The 21,137-nt window shown below is 42.3% G+C and overlaps 1 protein-coding gene across 1 annotated transcript in view; it reads left to right on the forward strand.

The window, feature by feature from the left end:
• Positions 1-2,549: 2,549 nt before the first annotated feature.
• Positions 2,550-21,137, forward strand: part of UTRN (utrophin) — a 760,310-nt gene continuing 741,722 nt past the window's right edge. Inside the window, exon 1 of the mRNA XM_056853742.1 lies at positions 2,550-2,628. Within this exon, the coding sequence (XP_056709720.1) occupies positions 2,550-2,628 (79 nt within the window). The remainder of the gene's footprint in view (positions 2,629-21,137) is intronic.

Consider the following 21,137-nt stretch of genomic DNA (forward strand, 5'->3'; position numbering starts at 1 on the left):
CTCAAGGAAGAAACTAACCATCTAAATCACGCACTGCTAGCAAACGGCTACTCCAAGAATGAAATCAGAAGGGCCATTGAACCAAACAAAAATCAGAAAACTCAAGAAAAACAGTCTCCCATAGGAAAGGTATTCTTGCCATTTATTAAAGGAGTCACTGATAGGATGGAGAAACTTTTGAAAAAACATAACCTACAAACAGTGTTTAAACCCACCAAGAAAATACAACAAATGCTACGATCAGCAAAAGACAAAAGAGACCCCCTCACCTCTGCAGGAGTATATCGTATACCTTGCAGCTGTGGAGAAGTTTACATCGGGACCACAAAACGCAGCATACAAACAAGGATAAAAGAACATGAAAGATACTGCAGACTTGGCCAACCTGAGAAATCAGCAGTGGCTGAACATGGACTGACACAAACAGGACACAGGGTCTTATTCCAAGACACTGAAAGACTGGACAATTCTACCAACTATTTTGTCAGATTGCACAGAGAAGCCATTGAAATTCACAAACATCAGCACAACTTTAACAGAAAAGAGGAGAGTTTAAGAATGAATAAGGCTTGGCTTCCTGCCCTGAAAAACCTCCAGACAAAGACAACATTCAACAATAGCCATACAGATTAGTTTTGGATTACACACATTAACAGATCACTTCAGGATACAATGGTTCCATATTAACATACCATATCCTCATTAGCACATTATCTTGATACTTACAGGACAATACTTTTGCAGGACAATACTCAGCTCAAACCCAACCCCTTTCTGACTATATATTACTCTTTCTACACCCTTGACACTGAGAGACACTGTCCTTCAGTGTTACTACTCTGAAGATGCCTGCCACAGTTGCTGGCGAAACGTCAGGAAAGAAAATTCCAAGACCACGGTTACACAGCCCGGATAACCTACAAGAACCGATGTATTAAGAGTTTGGAAATGTTATAAAAAACATCGCTTTAAAAAGGTTTTTGGATACAACGGCTTATAAATGGTTGGAAGACGTCTTCACAGCTAAAGGGGCAATACATAGGCTTCAGGGAGCAGTGGTAAAGTTTTTCAATTTAGAAGTCTTTTATGGATGTCTTTTTTAATGAAAAGGCCTTGCTTGCGCTGCTTGGAAGCAAGGTGATGCCTGAACATGTGCTGACTGCTGCCCAAGCAGAGAAGGAAAACTTGGGGGTAGCTAAGAAGAAAGGTTCAGGAGGGCTGGCTGCTTTTGTGTAATCTGCCAGCATCTGGATCCAAGTGCAAACTTGGCATGGTGGTGACTGATTCCGAGGGAGGGACTCCACAATGCTTTCTTGGCAAAAGTCATGGCAACGCCTTTGAAAGGCAAGAGGAACATGAATCGAGGTTTCTTGCGGTGATGGTGTGGTTGCTGCCTATAGACAGCTGGGAAAGGCGGGTTGAGGTGGGTGGAATCCTTACTGATTATACATGTGAAGCTTGGTTTTGACAGTTGTGCCTGGCAACTGAAACGGCCACATTTGGAAAGCAAAAGGCTGAACTGGTAATCTCATCTCACAGATATTTGCATTTTGATGCCCTCCCCTCTCTGATGCTTTTGGGAAGGAGAATGTGGGCATACTCTCAGGTTCAGAGCTGCGCTTGCTGGGTGGCCGTGAGCAGGTCTCTTTCCCAGCCCGTTCTGAACCTGACATGCTGGTTATCATAAAGTAAAAGGAGGATGTATTGTAAACTATCCTGAGCCCTTGAGTTAGGGTGGGGAAAGAAATATGAATAATGCATTAAGCACCTAGTGGATTAGTGCCATAGTCCTCTTCTTTTTACAGTTTTCTCTGAAACCAGAATATGTATGAACAATAGGGAAGGGGGGGGAAACAGGGTTATCATTGAAGGGTCTCTGTTGAAATTCCACTTAAATGCTATGTGGCCAAACTATGCAAAGTACAAATGGCTACCCACTGTGTAACTTGAGGAGAGATCTCCAAACTGATCCAGGCAGACTTTGGAACAGCTGGAAAACTGCTTCCTTTGTAACTTGTACATAAATAAGGAAGCCAGTCCAGCCACTCCCAGGCTGTGTTTTTTTGGTCTGAGCCAGGATTGCTATGAAGTACAAGAGATGAGGTTAGTGCTTTTAAATAAAGCCTAAATGTTTTTGTATTTGTATAAGGGATCCTGGCTCTGAACAAAAAAACAAACAGAGCCTGGGACCCTGATATGATAGCCTTGTTGAACCCAAGCAGTTTATTGGGACTCCTACTTATCACCACAGAAGTCTTTACTTGGACTACAAAACAAATTGACCTTTGGGATTTTGGAAAATGGGCAACCAGAACAAAAAGGAGTCCAAAAGGGATTTGAATATTCTGCAGTTTAAAAAATGGAAGGTATAGGCAGGAAGTATGGCAGCCTTTGTAGCTCTGATATGTACAGTCTTGGATTTGGTGCTGAATGTTATTTGCATGTATTTATATTTTATTTCAGGTATCTGTTACAAAGCAATCTGGTGAGAGCTAGGTGAAGAAATAAATTCCACAGAGTGATTTCAAAACTGTGAACAGAAAAAAAAGATGGCTAAGGTTTTGGATACAGATGAAGGACCTGAAGGAGCACATAATGAGTTCAGCAACATCATTAAATCCAGATCTGGTAAGTCATAAAAGTTGTCAGTGATCTTTTTCTGGAGAATTCACTGTAACAAAAACAGCAAATTTGCCATTAACTTGTTAGGAGTCCAGAAGCAAAACTATATCTGTCATAAATGTACTTCAAGAGAGGTCAACTAGGAGGGGGACAACTAGCTCCAATTAGCACACTAGCATTTTTCCCTGTTATCGGGTTTGAAATGCTGTGCCAATTATCTCTCTCTCCCCCCCCCATTTTAAAGAAGACTGTCACTAAAAACTCTTCCTCGTAAAGTTCAGTTTTCTTCTGTGGTTAGATTCCTTACCATCTGTGTGCAGCGGCATCCAGTCTATTGGGTTTCTAGTTCTACTTAAGAAGACTGTTCAAGCAGACATAATGAAATAATAGAAATTATAGGCTGCTGCTTTTCTGCAATACTAACCCAATCGGACTCTGTAGGACTTAAAATAATGTCACTTTACAGAAGCTGATGTACGATATTTGGTGTGCTTTTAAGCAGGGTTGTTTAGACATTGTCTGATTCTTGATTGCCAATTACTGGATATAATTGGTAAAATCTTTCCAAATCTGTATGGTGGTTTCCTTGGCTCCCAATATCAAACCTTAGAATTAATCTGGAGTTTTAGGGCAGGGGTGGGGTGGGGAAATATTTGTGCAACTATTTCTTGTCAATTTCTTCCCCTTCTGTAAAATGCAGGCTGTCACCTAAATTAAGCCTGGCATTCCTTGTAGACAGGATAGGGATTGCACATAATGAATAAAAAGACTATATTCCCTCCCTGCTCTTGCTGTATGCACACCCTTTAAATATGATATAATTGATACGTTGTCACAATCTGCGATATTATACAATTTAGTATAATAAAGTTATGCAGAACCAGCAGCTTGTGATGGTATCACTTCTGATGTTCATATTTAATCTTGTTAAGCCTGTTGAATTCATTGAAGCATGGGAGCAGACAAAACCAAATTATCAGAGACTACTGTTCTTACTTCACTGTTAGGCAGGTGGGAGAGGTACAAATGAACATTAAATGCAGTAGTTAATTATTATTATTAGGTATGAGCAAGAGGGGACCTTCAAGAAACTTGCAGGGGTGGGTGAAGGGAAGCCACCGCCTCCTTCCTACTGGCCATTAATTTTCTGTCTCTGGTGGGGGCTGGGGTAGCAGGTGGGGAATAGAGAAAGCAGCAACAGTACAACCCCTGTTCCTCCTAGCTGCTCCTGCTTTCTGTCCCTGGTTGAAGTGGCTGGAAAAGGAAGGAAAGAGCACACTTTCCTCCTTCTGCTGCCATTCCCACCACCTGGCTGGCTTCTTTGTCCTCATCTCAGTACCCCAAGTGGCAACTTTGACTCCCGTGGGCTGAGATTCTTTACATTGTCTGCACTTATGTGGACTGTGCTTCTCTAGTTTTGGGGTTGTTGTAAACCTCCAATTTTTAAAAAAAGGTTTGTGATTTTTCTGCAGACCTGATGCTTGCCTCTTACTTGTGCCAAGATTTTCAGTCTGCCTGGTTCAGAATTGGATATTTGATTATATATTTGAGATGTTCAACATACACAGTACATCAGCGCACAACTCAAGCAATGGCTCCCTTATGGCACTTATAACTGTTTGAGGGAGGGTCAGAATGCCAGTGGTGGTCTCACTCCCCCTCCCCCATTCTCCTTTCATTGATGGCTCTGCTGAGGGATACTGATTTTTATCTGAGATTGCTGCTTCCCCACTGAGCCAAGGTGTTGTTGTCAAGGTCTCTGGGTTTGCTATGGCAACTGCAGAGAGAGGTTCAGAGTCCTTAGGAGGTGTCCTGGGAGGGCTGATGATGGGTGCCACAGCTGTGCGCCACAGGGTATATGCGTGGTGCACACTGTGCACATCCCCCCCCCCCGCACAAATAGGCACGCTGGATTCCTGAAATAGATGTGTCCTATTAATGCTTAATGTTTGTATTTCATTTACATTGTCAATTGGAAGCTTATTTACATGCAAATAAATATTTACTAATTTCAAAAGGCTGCAGCCTTTTAAACTGTTTCATGTCACTGAAGAGAAACTTGTATATAACTAACAAAATTTCTGGCAGGGTATGAGCTTTTGTGAGCCACAGCTCACTTCTTCTGATACAGCTAGATACATTCTATCTGTATCTGAAGAAGTGAACTGTGGCTCAGGACATACCCTGCCAGAAATTTTGTTAGTCTTTAAGGTGCTACTGGACTCTTGCTCTTTTCTACTGCTATTGACAGACTAACACGGCTACCCATCGTGATCTATCGTGTTGTATATAACTGTTACCTGCTGCTTTTTAGCCTTTTAAGTACACATTTCGGTTACCATTTGTATTATGTTTAGTTTTTAAGTTTACTGTGTTTTCTTACAAATGCAATAGGAGAGCTTGTAATTTGGAAAACAAGCTTGCAGCAGTTTTTGAAACAGTCAATTGAAGTCTCTCTAAAAATAACAGTTTAATAGCTGAGGGGGCAGGCGGTAATAATGAGAGTTCTCTGTAGTTCCTTTTGAAAAGAATTTTGTTGTTGTTCAGACATATGTCATATGGATCTGAAAAGGTGTCCTGCACTTTCTTTTAAATCCCAGCTTAAATGGTTCCATAAGCTTTATCATTCTATCTGGCATTGGTATAATTACTTAAGCCACTATAAGTAAGCAGCTTGAAAACTCTTCTTTCAGAAATCCGAATGATTAGTTTTGCCTTTTGTATCTACTCTTGGGTACTGTCATAAATCTTTATAGCTTTCCATACCTGAGAAGTTAATGGGACCTAGGAGGAAATTTCCTAATGAAAAGGGCATAGTTGTTCAAAGTACCCCAACTGACAAATTAAAGACTAGTTTTCAGATCTGACCTGTGTACTTTCCACCTTGATTCCTCCAAAGGGTACAGTGTTAAAGGAAAGGAATGTTTCAATACTCGGACAATGAAATGTCACTGAATGAAATGGATGTGTTCTGTGTTGGAGGACATGCAATTAAAGTACGGTCATACCACCATTTGTTTGTCTAATTGACAGTTGTACAATATGTACAGATAACATTCACACGCACACACACGGGAAACTGCTCACCATGATCTTGGTAGTAACCTATAAGAACAGTAGATAGGCAAAGACATGTTTTCGCTCCTTAACCAGCTTCGGAGTCAGTGACATACGTGGATGTAATTCTTATTGATGTGATTGAAGTTTGTTTTCAAATGTGTGCTTGAAACTTCAGCCTTCGTCTTCAGTAATGTTTTGCCCTTTGATCCTATAAAGGCAGCCAGTAAAGTTGTGCAACTTTTCATTGCTAGTGGATAAGAAAATAGATAGATGCTGGTCACAGCTTTTCTTTTGTAATGAATTTGCTAAATGTTTTTTAAAATATGAAACATTTATAAGGAGAAAAAAACCTCAGCTCTTGAAAAAATGGAACTGATTCAATAAAAATATGTGTCTCAGTGCAAAAGGTAGATATGTATAGATGGAAAAAGTTTTTTTATTTAATGTACTTCAGAAAAAAAGGAATATAATGCTTCATAGATTACTTTTCTGTATCTTAAATCAACCCACTATAGATGTTGCTTTGAATTGTGAGGATTTCATAATTGTAAGGAACTAAGGACAGTAATATAAGGGTAATAGTTTATTCCTCCCCCCTGTGGTATGTTAGAACTTCAACAAGATGGTAGCATGGAAAGAATATAATTAAAGCAGAAAGTTAAAATGCATGAGTGGTGGAAATGCCACTGAATTGTAAATAGATAGTCTGATTATGTACAATTCTAAAACCTGAAGCTTTAATTATTTGATTGTGGAAAGTTGAAGTGAGAAATGTACAATTCTGAGTTGTGGTTTTTGATTTTTATGCTTCTGATCATGTTAGGAAACACCTATGTTTTGCTATAAATTGCTAATTTCAGTAGGAGTATAACTGGCTGACTAATAATTCACATAACATTTGTTGTAGGCTACTTGACCTGGCTTCAGTCTAGAGAACTAATGTTGAAGTCTGGAATGCCAGTGTCATGAGAGGTGGCTAGTTTTGCCTCAAGCTCTGTACCTTGTCAACTGCAACCTATTGATTTAATTCCAGGAATGTGAACGAGAGCTGTTGATTTGTATGGTGAAAAATAAATGGGTTGCAGGTCAGGAAAATGTACCACAGAAGCTGGGAAACTGGGGATGGACACAATATCATAACTATAGTTTTTATATTATAGTATCTTTGCCTTATACTTAATAGAAAGTTGGATCTTATAGTTTATAAACTAAACTAGGTTCAAATTCTTGTGGTGAGAAATAAATCTTTTCAGCTTCAGGTCTATGGATTTGAACTTACCCATAACCAAAACTATATCTGTGCACATCCCAAAACTCTGTCAGTTGTTTCATACTGATACATGACACTTTTAAGTCAGGGGTGGGGAATCTTTTCCACCAAGGGCCATTTGGATATTTATAACATCATTCGCGGGCCATTCAAAATTATCAACTTAAAAATTAGCTGACCAAGCACCAAGCAGGCAGCTGCACCAGATGACCCCCCCTAGCGCGGGCAAGCAGGCAGGCATCCAATCGATGGCGCACTCACCCACCTGGCGGCACAGGATGGTCTGTTGCAGCAGCCGGGCGTAGCCATCTAGCCACACACCGGAGTTACTCCTGCTCCGCATGGTCGGGGCTGGATTCTGCAGCCGGTTCCTGCTACCTCCGCCTGCAGGGGTGAAATGAGGATACATTGGCTAAGAACTCCCGCCCCCCCTCACGCATTCTGGCCCTGCCCCCTTTAACCCCTCCATTGTCACCACTTCTGCCCCCAGCCGTCTTGTAGTACAGAGGGAATACGTTTCTCCATGTCCCAGGTGGGAAAGGGTTAACACAGTTTCTTGGGCGGTCCTAGCAGCTCCATAGCTAACGACTCTTCTGCAAGGGGGGAAAAGGGTTCCTTTTCTCAGCAAAACAAACTCACATCTGCCTTGAATAGAGGCTATTCCTGTCCGTGGGAGGGGGCGGATCGCCAGTCTTAGATCCTTCAGAGCTAGAGATCAGCAAGGACCCACAAAGGGCCAGACCAAATGATTTCGCAGGCCTTAAATGCCCCCCAGGCCTGACGTTCCCCACCCCTGCTTTAAGTTGAAGTAACATAGTTATATTGTATATACATATACGTTACTCATTTGAAGCTTTCTCTTAACCCGAGGAGTGTAACCAATTTTTTGAATTGCCACTGTGATCTATATAGGTACATTCTGCCTGCAGTCTTAAATCTTAGAAGGCATACAATCTTACAGGAATAAGTACAGGATTGGGCTATCAGCTTTTCTTTCATAGGATATGTTCTCAAATTATGCTTCAGCATTACCACACTTGTGGGCAAAAGTCAGTGTTCTCTCAGCTTGAATTATAGTTTATTCTTTGTTTTGATTGCTTCCGTCCAGTACTTGTCATATGATTACTGGAGTATAGCGTAAATGTGCATTTCTAAGAACTATTGTGTATATTTTAAGGTAAGTCATTTCTGCTTCAATTAATTGATAAGGGCTTTGTGATCCACCTTTGGTCATTGCAAGTGAAGTTCAAGACCGGCAGATGAAAACTGAAGGACAGTTTACGCTGAGCGAGGTTTAGTGGAATTCTTGTAGAACATGTTGTCAGTCACATGCTGTCTGTCATATGCTATTGTAAGTATTCTGTGGAGGCGCAATCCTTGGTTGGCTGTACCCTGATGAAAGAGAGGGCAGAGATTCTGTTTTGTCAAGAATTTAAGAAAAACATTGAAGGTTATACAAAACTTCTGTAATGTTCTTTTGACAATTGGTAGAATCAGGATTTGGTATGAGTTATAGGAGTAAAGCAGGGTACTCACCAAAGCAGACTTGGAGAAGAGCATAAAAGTCTGATTAGTTATTCCTTGCTTTGAATTGGAGCTTTGGACCATTTTGGAAGTATGATCAGACATGGACACCTGGTTGATTCTGTAAAGTTTATGACCTCCCTTCAGCCATGGTTACCTTCAAAGTTGGTTCTGGAAAAAAACTGTATATCAGTTGAGGTCTGGTGTGAAGTTCCCTCTCATGCTGTAACACAGTTAAGAGTTAGCTTATTGCCTCTGCCAAACACTTTCTCCCCCTTCCCTCTTTGTTTACAAAACATCACATGACTTATCATAACTCTTATTTGGCAATGACTACTACTGTTTAATGTACATCAGATATTCCTTTTATAGGGTAAAATAACACTTACAAGTGTTGCCTTTGAACTTGCATATTTATTTTTGAATAGTATCTAATGTTAGAAATAATACGATTTGAACTAGTACAGAAAATGTAGTTACTTAAGACATTTACTCATGTAACCTTTGACAAAAAATCAGAATTGAAACTGGTAATGTTTCTTAGCCTCCTCCAGACTTGGAATGGCTCTTCGTATATGAAAGCACACCTGGCTACCTAAACAATAGTCTTCTTCATTACTTTCCTTCATATGCTTGAAACAAAATTGGGCATGTGAGGCTGTCTTGTGGGAATGGAACCTAGTTCAGCATTTTTCAAAGTCCATTGCATTCATCCTTTTTAGAAGCATTGAAGGTTCTTGAACAGATAGGTAATAATCCATGGTAGCAACATTTTACTGTATATACTCGCGTATAAGCCGAGTTTTTCAGCCCCAAAAATGGGCTGAAAAAGCCGGCCTCGGCTTATACGCGGGTCAATATGGAGGGAGGGAGGAGGGAGGGGGGAAACTTACCGCCGTCGCTGCCGCCGGGCCCGTGCCGCTTCCTGCCACCGGGAGCGGCCTGGGGCAGCCTCCTGCAGCCGCAGGAAGGCTGCCCCGGCCCCCCGGCCCCTGCCGCCATTTTTCCCGGGCGGGAGGGGCCTTGGGCAGCCTCCTGCAGCCGCAGGAAGGCTGCCCCGGCCCTTCCCGGCCCCCGCCACCATTTTTCCCGGGCGTGAGGGGCCATGGGAAGCCTCCTGCAGCCGCAGGAAGGCTGCCCCGGCCCTTCCCGGCCCCCGCCACCATTTTTCCCGGGCGGGAGGGGCCATGGGAAGCCTCCTGCAGCCGCAGGAAGGCTGCCCCGGCCCTTCCCGGCCCCCGCCGCCATTTTTCCCGGGTGGGAGGGGCCATGGGAAGCCTCCTGCAGCCGCAGGAAGGCTGCCCCGGCCCTTCCCGGCCCCCGCCGCCATTTTTCCCGGGCGGGAGGGGCCTTGGGCAGCCTCCTGCAGCCGCAGGAAGGCTGCCCCGGCCCCACGGCCCCCGCCGCCATTTTTCCCGGGCGGGAGGGGCCTTGGGCAGCCTCCTGCAGCCGCAGGAAGGCTGCCCCGGCCCTTCCCGGCCCCCGCCGCCATTTTTCCTGGCCGGGAGGGGCCATGGGAAGCCTCCTGCAGCCGCAGGAAGGCTGCCCCGGCCCCCCCGGCCCCCGCCGCCATTTTTCCCGGGCGGGAGCGGCCTGGGGCAGCCTCCTGCAGCCGCAGGAAGGCTTCCCCGGCCCCCGCCGCCATTTTTCCCGGCCGGGAGGGGCCATGGGAAGCCTCCTGCAGCTGTAGGAAGGCTGCCCCGGCCCCCCGGCCCCCGCCACCATTTTTCCCGGCCGGGAGGGGCCTTGGGCAGCCTCCTGCAGCTGCAGGAAGGCTGTTCCGGGTCCCCCTGGGCCTCGCCGCCGCTTCCTCCCGCCGGGAGCGGCCTGGGGCAGCCTCCTGCAGCCGCAGGAAGGCTGCCCAGGCCCCCCCGGGCCACGCCGCCGCCGGACCCTCGCCGCTGGAGAGCCCTGTCAGGTAAGCCTGCGGGGGGGGGAGGGGTTATAAGCCGACCCTCGGCTTATACGCGGGTGCCTAATTTTTCCCCATTTTTTGGGAGAAATTAGGCACCTCGGCTTACACACGGGTCGGCTTATACATGGGTATATACGGTACTCAGTTCTGAATGGTGACGCCGAGCTTCTTTTTTGGTAGGTACTTGCATTTAGTTATTGACATCTCTGAGTTAATTTGTTTGGTACTAGAAACGTTTTTCTCCTGCGTCTGCATAGGGGTGCAAAAGCATGCCGTCCCTATGACAGCAGCAAGTAGGTGGAGAACAGGGCCCACTTATACCTGTTGTCACTACATTGGCTGCTGCTGCTTTCCCACCCCTGCTCCATTGCTCATGCACAAAATCACAGATGTGACTGCAATTCTGAAAGCTCCCCCAAGGAGCTAGAAACCCTTTCCCCCTCCCTTTTCTTACTGAACTGTGCTGTAATTCCACAGTGTGACTTGGCAAGGAAGGGAAGGAAGCCCTTACAAGGGCAAGGGTGAAATGGTGCATGACCGCAAGCTCCCCTGTCCTGTTTTGAAAGTGGAGCTTAGGTCCACCCCTTTCCCATAGTGGTTGTGGGTCAAGTGTCCAGGTGGATACTCTGCTCACATTTTCCCATTTGAGTTAGAGAAAGAGTAAACAGGAGCCAGAGAAGTTGTGTCTGGATGTTCCTGTTTACTGTGCATGTATGTGTGTATTGGGGGGGGGGGGGATTCCTGCTGCTCATGCAGGGAGAAATCACCATATGTGAAAGCATCATGAAATATTATTCCAGGGCCACAACTCACTGTACCATCTAGACATTCTTAAATTCTGTATAAAGTGCAGCTAAGGACAAGTGAGCACTATAGCAGCTCATACACGTGTTGCTTAGCTGTTGGTGAAGGCTTGTCATGTGGTGTAATATGCTACCATTTTCCTATTCTGTATCTTAAGATTTTGGTGTACCCATTGGTAGTTCTGGATCATGTGAGAGCAAGTTTCATATAAGAATTCTTTCTGATTCAAACTATGTTGGAGGAAAGATTCTTGAAAATCTGTATTTTTTTTTAAGAGTATAGTTTTACATTATCTGGAGCAGCTGTGGTTTTGGTCTGCATGATTTCACTGGCTTTGGGCAATTTGCCACTTGTTCCTCCTCATCTTGACATCTGCACTTCGTTAGTTCTTGTAATGAATGACAATAACATCTCTGAGGAGTGGGACTTGTATATGTACTAGTCAGTTGATCAGAATCGAGGACCACAGAGTAACATAGTATTTATTTGCAAACAAGAATAATTGGTTTTTACAAATTGTGCCATCTGCATAATTGGCACACAGGCTGCGGATTCCACTTAGACACTGATGTATGTACAACTAAAGTGGTAGACCTTAAATGTTCTAGATCATCAGTTAAAATAAATTTAACACTTAACAGAGATGAGTAATGAAAACACGGTGCTTGAAATATGTGTGATGCTAAGGAGTCTATGTCCTTTTGCAAGCTCCAAATATTTGCAAGCCCCCCAAATTCATGATTTACACAGCAACAAGGAGGCTTCTCCCCACCACCCTTGAAATGAAGGCCATGGCTTGGCAATTGAATGCTGAGATTGCACAGATACTGGGGGTGTTTTACAATCTGCTGCTCATATGTTTCCATTACTGCAATAGTAAGGGCAAGCTGCCATTCTGTAGTAAACCTCTTAAATTTTATAAGCCTTGAGTGTGTGTGATTCTTCTGTTATCTTTTCTGGAATTTTAAGACTAATGGGTTTAAATAAACACAAATGAATTCCCTACTCATATGTCACACACAGATCTAAAGGAATGTGAAAATGTAGGTATAGCTGGCATGCCAAGACAGACCTCAAATATAGTTTCCCTTTTTCTTCTTAGTGTAAATTGGAGGCTTTTAAAAAATGAAGATTAAAATTAAAGCTTAAAATGAGAATTTAAACTGCCAAGGAGAATTGGCTAAAGTAATAATAATTTTTACTTTTTTAACGGAAAAGACGCTACAAACGTTTGTAACAGCAGTTTATGAACATACCGTACGTTACCCAAATAACCGAAAATTAAAGCAATTATATAGATGAATATGGGACATTAACATGATGCACATTTTAGCTTACACTTGAGCACCCTTTTTGCCCATCAGCATTTTCAATTATGATTATTTTACAATTAATGTCAGCGTGCAGCAGATTATTTATTACAGTCAGATGTAAACTCCCTTTCCTTTGCCATAGTAACAAATTTATAACAGAGGAGTTCTCAAGTGATCATGGTTTGTCACAATGATAGTGAGTCTTTTGCTTCTGCATTCTTTTTCCTGGACTATCAATATGTATTATACAAATATACATATATAATGTATATAAATATACATATATAGTCTATATAATCTATATAGATTATAGATTATAATATCTATCTGTAACTATATAAATATTGGACATTGTAGTATGGTTCCTCATTGGTAAATAGGATCCCCAGATCCCCACTGGGGGCAGGGAATCCTCCGCTTTCGAGCCCTTCCCCCCAGCTTCATTCAGTTACCAGCAGCAAGCTGAGGCCTAGGCATGCACCAGAAGTGATGTCATCATATTGCTGGCGACACACGGACACTCTGGTATTTAAGCAAAAAACTCTGTAGTAAAAACAACTTCTACTCTAGAGTTTTTGGCCAGATACCAAAGAATCCCTATGTCACCGGCAACGTGATGACGTCACTTCCAGTGTGCATGTTGATGGCAGTGGAGGCCTAGGTTCAGTTTGTTTCAGGTAAATTTCCCTCCCACCCCACACCCTCTGCCAGATGCCAGGGGGTACCTGGCAACCCTTTATAGAAAATCTTGAATATTGCCAGAACTAGGGTTGTGACTCTTTCCCTTTTCCCTAATGAAGGAAAAACAATTAAAAGTTTTTAATCTTGTAACATTTCACCATATCACTTGAATTCATCATAGACAGTGAATCAAAGGTAGCAAAAATCTTCTTAATTATGTTCTGTTGGCATTGATATACATTTTATTTAATTCAATTTAATGTTAAGCAAAGCAGTTTTGAGCCTACTTTGCTTTTCTTACTGAATGTTATCCTTACCCCCTCAAATTCCAAAGGAACAACACAGTTGGCTTTGTAAGCCTTGCATTGTGTTAATTATTAGGCTTTGGACTGCTGAGTGGGAGAGAGCATAGGGGAAATTATTTGCTGTGTGGAGAACAAAAGTTGACTGTGCCCGCATCGTCAAGTTCAACTAGTGTCAGATGCTCTAATCCCCTGAAATCTCCTACACTATGTATATTATTTGCCATCATTGTGATACAACCTGATGTTTTCCTGAAAACCATTAATGCTATGTGATAGAGGCCAGATGTTCCTCTTTTCACCACCCATTCCTCTTTTAGCATTTGCGTTCCTTTCTTGGTTATCAGTGTAGCGCAGACATGATGTGACTGGGCAGACGTTTAAACAACGAATACAGGAGATACTTCGGGACATACTACATTAATGAATTTGATAGTTTGATTTTTTTTTCTTGGCCAGTATCAAAGAGCATGCAACTATTAGAAAATGCTTCTAATAAAGGATGATCTGTGGGAATTTTATATGTCCCCTTTTCTTTTTGGACTGATTGTTTGAAAATTGTTCTTCAGAGACGTAAACATCAAATAATGAAACAGTTGAAAACCAGCGTATGTTTTAAAAATAAGTGCCATACTTGAAATCTGATTTGAGGTGGTTTAAACATCTAAAGACTGTGGTGGTTTAAACTCAGGTTACTGGTGACAACTGGCTATCTAGTTCTATGAAACAGTAATCTTATACAGCATTGTATATTTTCTTTCTCCTGGTTAATGAAAGAAAATGCCAAGCTAATTGTCAAAAAGAATTTACTCATTATGATCTGTTAGAATGAAAGTGATTATGTGTGAGTAGTACTAATGAACAGGGTTTCATCTTAGCACCCAGCATCACTGCTCCAGAAGCAAGTTAATTCAGCTGCAAAAAATGCCTTACTCCCATCTTTAGCTAGCTTGAATCATGGCTCCCTTCCTTGACCAGCAGATCTGGCCATGTGGATCCATGCCTTGGGTACCCTGAGGCCTTGTTATGTATTTTATGAAGTCTGCCCTTGAAGGCAACATGGAAACTCCAACTAGTACAGAATGCTGCAGCTCAGTTACTATTGGGATCTAGGCAGTGTGTGCGTAGTATACGTGTCTGAAGTCACTGTTGGTTACCAACTAGCTTCTGAATTCAGTTCAGCGTATTTATAGGTGATACGCTTCAAAGCCCTTGATTACCTAGGAACCACATAAAGTACTGTTTCTTCTGATATGCTCCAATGCAACAACTATGCTCATCTGAGTAAAGTTTTCTGATGGCCCCACTCTGAATGGATAAGATATCTAGCTAGGGTTGCCAGGTCACTTGCTATGGCAGGAGACCTTTAGCTGGCAGCCCATACTGTTGCTCTGTTGGCTGGCAGGAGAAAATTAATTTAAAAATTACCATTGGCAGAACAGCATTCATTTCATTTCATTAACCTTTATTGGCATACCAAAAGACAGAGATAAAACAACAATATACCTCCAAAGGGCAATATATAAGTTACAAGTCGGGTTAATAAAACTTTTCTTGTTCTTTAAGAACCTGTAAGAAATTCAGCCATGGTAGCCGTAATTTTAGGATCATGATCACTCAAGAGAAATTTGCATTTCACTTCATTACGCCTATATCTCTTGTACTGGAGCAAAGTAAATAGTAGTTTATCCCGCAGAGTCACATAGAAGGGGCAATCTAAAAGGATGTGGTCAATTGTATCGAACAAATTTAAACCAATACCTTCATGTTTAGGGATCTGAAGGTATCGGCCTAAGAGCATCCTAGATGGGAATGCATTAACTCTAGCTAATAGAAAAGCGCGGCGTTGAGAAGGTATCTCTAGGTTATCTAGATACCTAGCCATTTTACCTGATCCATTATTAAGGCCTAGGGCTGCAGGAGAGCAGATGGGGGGAAGAGCTGGGTTAAAATTCTGCAGTTCTACATCAAGGAGACGTTGCTTGATTCTTTTGAAGATGTAAGATTCATTGGCCAGAGCAAGATTATCTAAATCAATTCCAGTTTGGCAGAGTCTAGATCTAATCAATATGTCCCATGAGAAATAATGAAGTTCACTTTTCAAAAGATATAAAAGGGAACCTGGCTCAGTTTGAAAATATAATTTGAGCCAATATCTTATTGTTTGAATCCAGGCTTTGGTGGCAATCAAGTTTTGCCCGGTTTCAAGACAAATTGTAAAATATGAAACACATTTAGGTATCCCCAATATTTGTCTAAGAAATATGGCTTGGATGTTCTCCACTTCTTGATTAAGAGTTCCAAGCCATAACACCAAACAGAAGTTGGGGAATATTTTCAAATTCAGGAGTTTGATCACTGCAGGAACACACTGATTCCCCTTCGCGTAGAAAAATTGCTTGAGTTGATTTAAGGAAATCCTGGTGACTTTAATAGCATTATGTCGATGTATAGACCAATTGAGATTATAGTTATAGGTAATTCCCAAATACTTATAGCTTTTAACTTGTTCGATTGAATCCTTCCCAATATGCCATTTATATAAAGACCATTTTTTGGAAAATACCACTACTTTTGATTTGGAGGAGTTAATAGAAAGTAAATTCGAATGGCAATAATTATTAAAAGCATCTAGATATCATTGGAGGCCTACTTTGGTGAAAGAAAGAATGACGGTATCGTCCGCATAAAGAAGTAGAGGTAAAGACTGGGACCCTAATTTAGGTGGGTGACCATTAACTGAACCCAATGACCCCACTAGATCAGAAAGAAAAATATTAAAAAGTAGGGGAGCTAAAACACACCCTTGTTTAACGCCTCTTTGAATTAAGATTTTGTTAGTCCACCATTAGGTGCGTATTTAACTTGGCAGGTGGTGTTTAAGTGTAATTTCTTTAAAAGTATTAGCAGCCTGTCCCACAGTTTCTCTCTAGAAATAGTCAAAAGCACTTTTTAGATCTATGAAAGCTGCAAACAATTCCCCCCCATCTTCATGTATTTTTCCACAAGAAAGGATAAAACGAGACAGTGATCTAAAGATGATTTGTTCTTAGTGAATCCTATTGGCTCTGGGCCAATAATGGATTTAGCTTGAGACCACTCCGAACGGCGGGTCTCAAGATGTCTAGCATATAACTTGCCCAGTACTGATAGCAAGCTAATAGGGCGATAATTTCCCGGTAGATTGGGGTCTCCCTTTTTATAGATTGGCATTGAGTTCAGCCATGAATCAGGAAGGATACCATAATGATCAGTTGATGGAGCCCACCAGTCAGCATATTTCTTAAAGAGTTCAACAGTTCAGCTGGAGAAAATGGCCACTTTGGCAGCTGGACTCTATGGCATTAAAGTCCCTCCTTTCCCCAAACCCTGCCCTCCTCAGGCTCCACCCCAAAAATCTCCTGCCCGTGGCAAAGAGGGACCAGCTACCCTAGTTATAACTCCTAGTTTGTGGAATGGTAGGGCTGTTGATTCGGTAAAAACCAAAGTGGAAAAATGTCGAATAAATTCAAGTTTGGTAAATTTCTGGTTCGGGTTTACCAAATCAGCAAAATCTGGGAGGTTGGCAAAGCTGAATTTGCCATTCCCGAATATCCGGCTTTTTTAGCAATGTCTTTCCCGTGGCTCCTGCGGGGGCATTTTTGCAGGTAGAGGTCCCAATTTTTCAGGGTAGCTAGAAGGGACTCCTTGCAAGAACCCCCAAGTTTGGTAAAGATTGGGTCACGGGGTCCAGAGTTATGGGGTCTGGAAGGGGTGCCCCCATCTTCCTCAATCTAAAAGCATTGACTGGCTGTAGGCAAATTGTTTAGAGCGATCTATCTGCATCACAATGGAGCAGGGCTTATAGAGATAGAATGTATCTTTAATGGAGGGAGCTATTTCATGTGTTTTTGCAAGCAGAAAGCTCTCTTGCTTGTTGCAAAACCAAGCTTTCTTGGTGCAAAAACTTTGGCTTTTGCTCCTGCTGCTTCATCCTGACCTTTTATATATCTGAATAAGGCAGAACCTGAATGAAACTGGTTGCTCCTGTATCACATTTCATTTCTCGCCAGATTTAGAGGTGCTATAGTTTGACTCCCGAAAATTGTTCTCTCTTCTTTCTGGCCTCTGGGTGACAGTATCAGGAAAGTATAAGTATTTTGTAAAAGTTTAGGAAGCTTGATGTGAACAGTGGATCTCATTTTGTCATCTATGTATAAAAATAACTTCCATGACCTGGTCATAAGGATTGTTTGAATTTCTAACTTTAAGCGAAGCAAATACGTGCTACTATGTTTTTAGAAAATACATTGTTTACTAGTTTCTTCTACCTCTTGATTAGAGTATGTATAAGGTACAAAAATACTGTTTAATCATTTTAGTGCAGCACATATGCTTGCCTTATTGGGGGAAGAACACTGACCACGGATGATGCTAAAGTCTCTGCCCCATGTGGATTATGGGTTTTATAAAGGTGATAATTTGTCTTCAGTTTAGAAAAGTGCCATAGATGTGGCAAGTTAATATTCAGCCTTGAATTAAAGATGACTAGTAAGGGAAAGGGCTTTATCTTCTTTTTTGTAAGATTTTTGTTAAGTCCTTGGTTTGGATTTCTATCTGTGTTTATAAAATTGCCAAGTCAACTCTAAATGCAGATGAATTAGTAATTCTTTTTGCAAATTCTTCTTTTTTGCAACTTTTTGTCCTAGGCATTGGGGAAATTATGCAAGGAACCGATCAGGTCCCAGCCAGAGGCAACCTTGCTGGGTGGGGTTCCTGTACCAATGCAATAATGCCAGAAGAAACAGGAAAACGGTGTGGGAGATTGAAAGCTCTTTGCTTAGAACAGTGCGAACTGAATGTGATATATATTAGAAATAATGTTCGACAATGTCGCAAATTAAAGGAGACTATATGAAAAATTAAGAAAAGGTAGTAATCTTTGCCTTGGAACTTGATTAAAAGTTAAAATCGCCAACAAATGACTGTGCCCTCGAACAGTTGGTCATAGACCCAACCAGAGGGGAGGCGATCCTGGATTTAATACTCTGTGGTGCTGCCAGTGATTTAGTGCGGGATGTGGATGTAGTTGAGCCAGTTGGCAATAGTGATCACAATGGCATCAAATTTAATTTATATGCAAGTGGGAAAGTGACTGAGAAATCTCACACAATTACCTTTGACTTTAAAAGAGGGAACTTCTCTAAAATGAGAAAACTGGTAAAGAGGAAGTTGAAAGGAACAGCTAGGAGGGTTAAATCTCTTGAAAAGGCTTGGGGGTTACTCAAGTCCACATTACTAGAGGCTCAGCTAGCTTGTATACCGCAGGTCAGGAAAGGTAGTAATAAGTCCAAGAGGTCACCCCCATGGCTAATGGGTAAGGTGAAGGAAGCAATTAGAGAAAAAGTAGGAAACTAGCTAGGGAAGCGGTTGGACCATTGGATGACAATGGGAGTAAAGGAACTCTAAGGGAGGATAAAGCGATTGCTGAAAAACTAAATGAATTGTTCTCATCTGCCTTCACTGTTGAAGCTACAGGGCAGATTCCTTCTCCTGAAAAGAGATTTTGGAGAGGGGAAAATGAGGAACTGGGGCAAATAGTGGTAACAAGGCAGGAAGTCCTAGAACATCTAGACAAACTGCAAACTAGCAAGTCGCAGGGACCAGATGGTATTCATCCTAGAGTTCTTCAAGAACTCAAATGGGAAATTGCTGAACTTCTAACAAAGATATGTAATATGTCCCTTCGATCAGCCTCTGTACCAGAGGACTGGAGAATGGCCAATGTAACACCCATTTGTAAAAAGGGTTCTAGGGTGGACCCAGGAAATTACAGGCCAGTTAGCTTAATGTCTGTACCGGGTAAATTGGTGGAAAGCATTATTAAAGATAGAATTGTCAAGCATATAGAAGGGCAAGGTCTGCTGGGCAAAACCCAACATGGCTTCTGTAAGGGTAGGTCCTGTCTCACTAACCTATTAGAGTTTTTTGAAAGTGTCAATAAGCATGTGGACAGGAATGAGCCTGTGGATATTGTGTATTTGGATTTCCAAAAAGCTTTTGACAAAGTCCCCCACCAAAGACTGCTAAACAAACTTCATAGTCATGGGATAAGAGGACAAGTCCTCTTATGGATTGAGAGCTGGCTGAAAAATAGGAAGCAGAGAGTAGGAATCAATGGTCAGTTCTCACAATGGCGGGATGTGAGCAGTGGGGTACCTCAGGGATCTGTGTTGGGACCGGTGCTTTTCAACCTGTTCATCAAATTATTTAGGGTGGTTAAAACAAAATTGGACTGTGAAGAGCTCCAGAAGGATCTCTGCATACTGGAAGAATGGGCATTAAAATGGCAAATGAGATTCAATGTGAGTAAGTGTAAAGTGATGCATATTGGGACAAAAAATCCCAACTTCACATATACACTGATGGGATCTGTGATGGCAGCAACAGACCAAGAAAGGGATCTTGGGGTGGTGGTGGATAGCTCAATGAAGATGTCAACCCAGTGTGCGGCTGCTGTAAAAAAGGCAAATTCCATGCTGGCCATAATTAGACGAGGAATAGAGAATAAAACTGCTGATATCATACTGCCCTTGTACAAATCTATGGTGAGACCACATTTGGAATACTGTGTACAGTTCTGGTCACCACACCTAAAAAAGGATATTACAGAGCTTGAGAAGGTGCAGAAAAGAGCAACCAAAATGATTAGGGGACTAGGGCAACTGTCCTATGGGGAGTGGTTAAGACGCTTAGGGCTGTTTAGCTTGGAAAGAAGGCGGCTGAGGGGAGACATGATAGAGGTCTATAAAATTATGCATGGAGAGAGTGGACAGGGAGAGGTTTTTCTCCCTCTCCCATAATACTAGAACATGGGGTCATCTGCTGAAGCTGGAGGGTGAGAGATTCAAAACAGATAAAAGGAAGTATTTTTTCATACAGTGCATAGTTAAATTGTGGAACTCCCTGCCCCAGGATGTGGTGATGGCTGCCAGCTTGGAGGGCTTTAAGAGGGGAGTGGACATATTCATGGAGGAGAGGGGTATTCATGGCTATTAGTTAGAATGGATAGTGGTCATGCTGCATACCTATTCTCTCTAGTATCAGAGGAGCATGCCTATTATATTGGGTGCGGTGGAACACAGGCAGGATGGTGCTGCTGCAGTCGTCTTGTTTGTGGCTTCCTAGAGGCACCTGGCTGGCCACTGTGTGAACAGACTGCTGGACTTGATGAGCCTTGGTCTGATCCAGCAGGGCCTTTCTTATGTTCTTACCTTCTTTAAAACCAGGACAAAATTAATTGCATGATCCACAAAACTGTTGAAATCAATGGGATAACTCCTATTGATTTTTTAAAAATGGAACCAGATTAAAGCTGTATTGCTTAATGTGCATTTGTTGTCATGCACAATTCTGGCATGTTCCTTCAAAGCTGCACATGTTATAGTTTAAGGCATTTCCCAGCAATAGATACATTTTTTTAATGCCTTGGTACATGGAATTTCCCCTGAGGTAATGTGGTTATGTGTGGTAGCTCTCTTACTGTCTTGTCTTATACTGGCAATTGCCAGGAGATGAGGGAGGTTGGGACTTGATGACATCACTTCTGGCACTACCCAGAAGTGATATCATGGCATGGCGGGATGCTCTAGCATTTGGCCAAAACA

Source organism: Euleptes europaea, chromosome 7 (genome assembly GCF_029931775.1).
Source record: "Euleptes europaea isolate rEulEur1 chromosome 7, rEulEur1.hap1, whole genome shotgun sequence".
Taxonomy (NCBI): Eukaryota; Metazoa; Chordata; class Lepidosauria; order Squamata; family Sphaerodactylidae; genus Euleptes; species Euleptes europaea.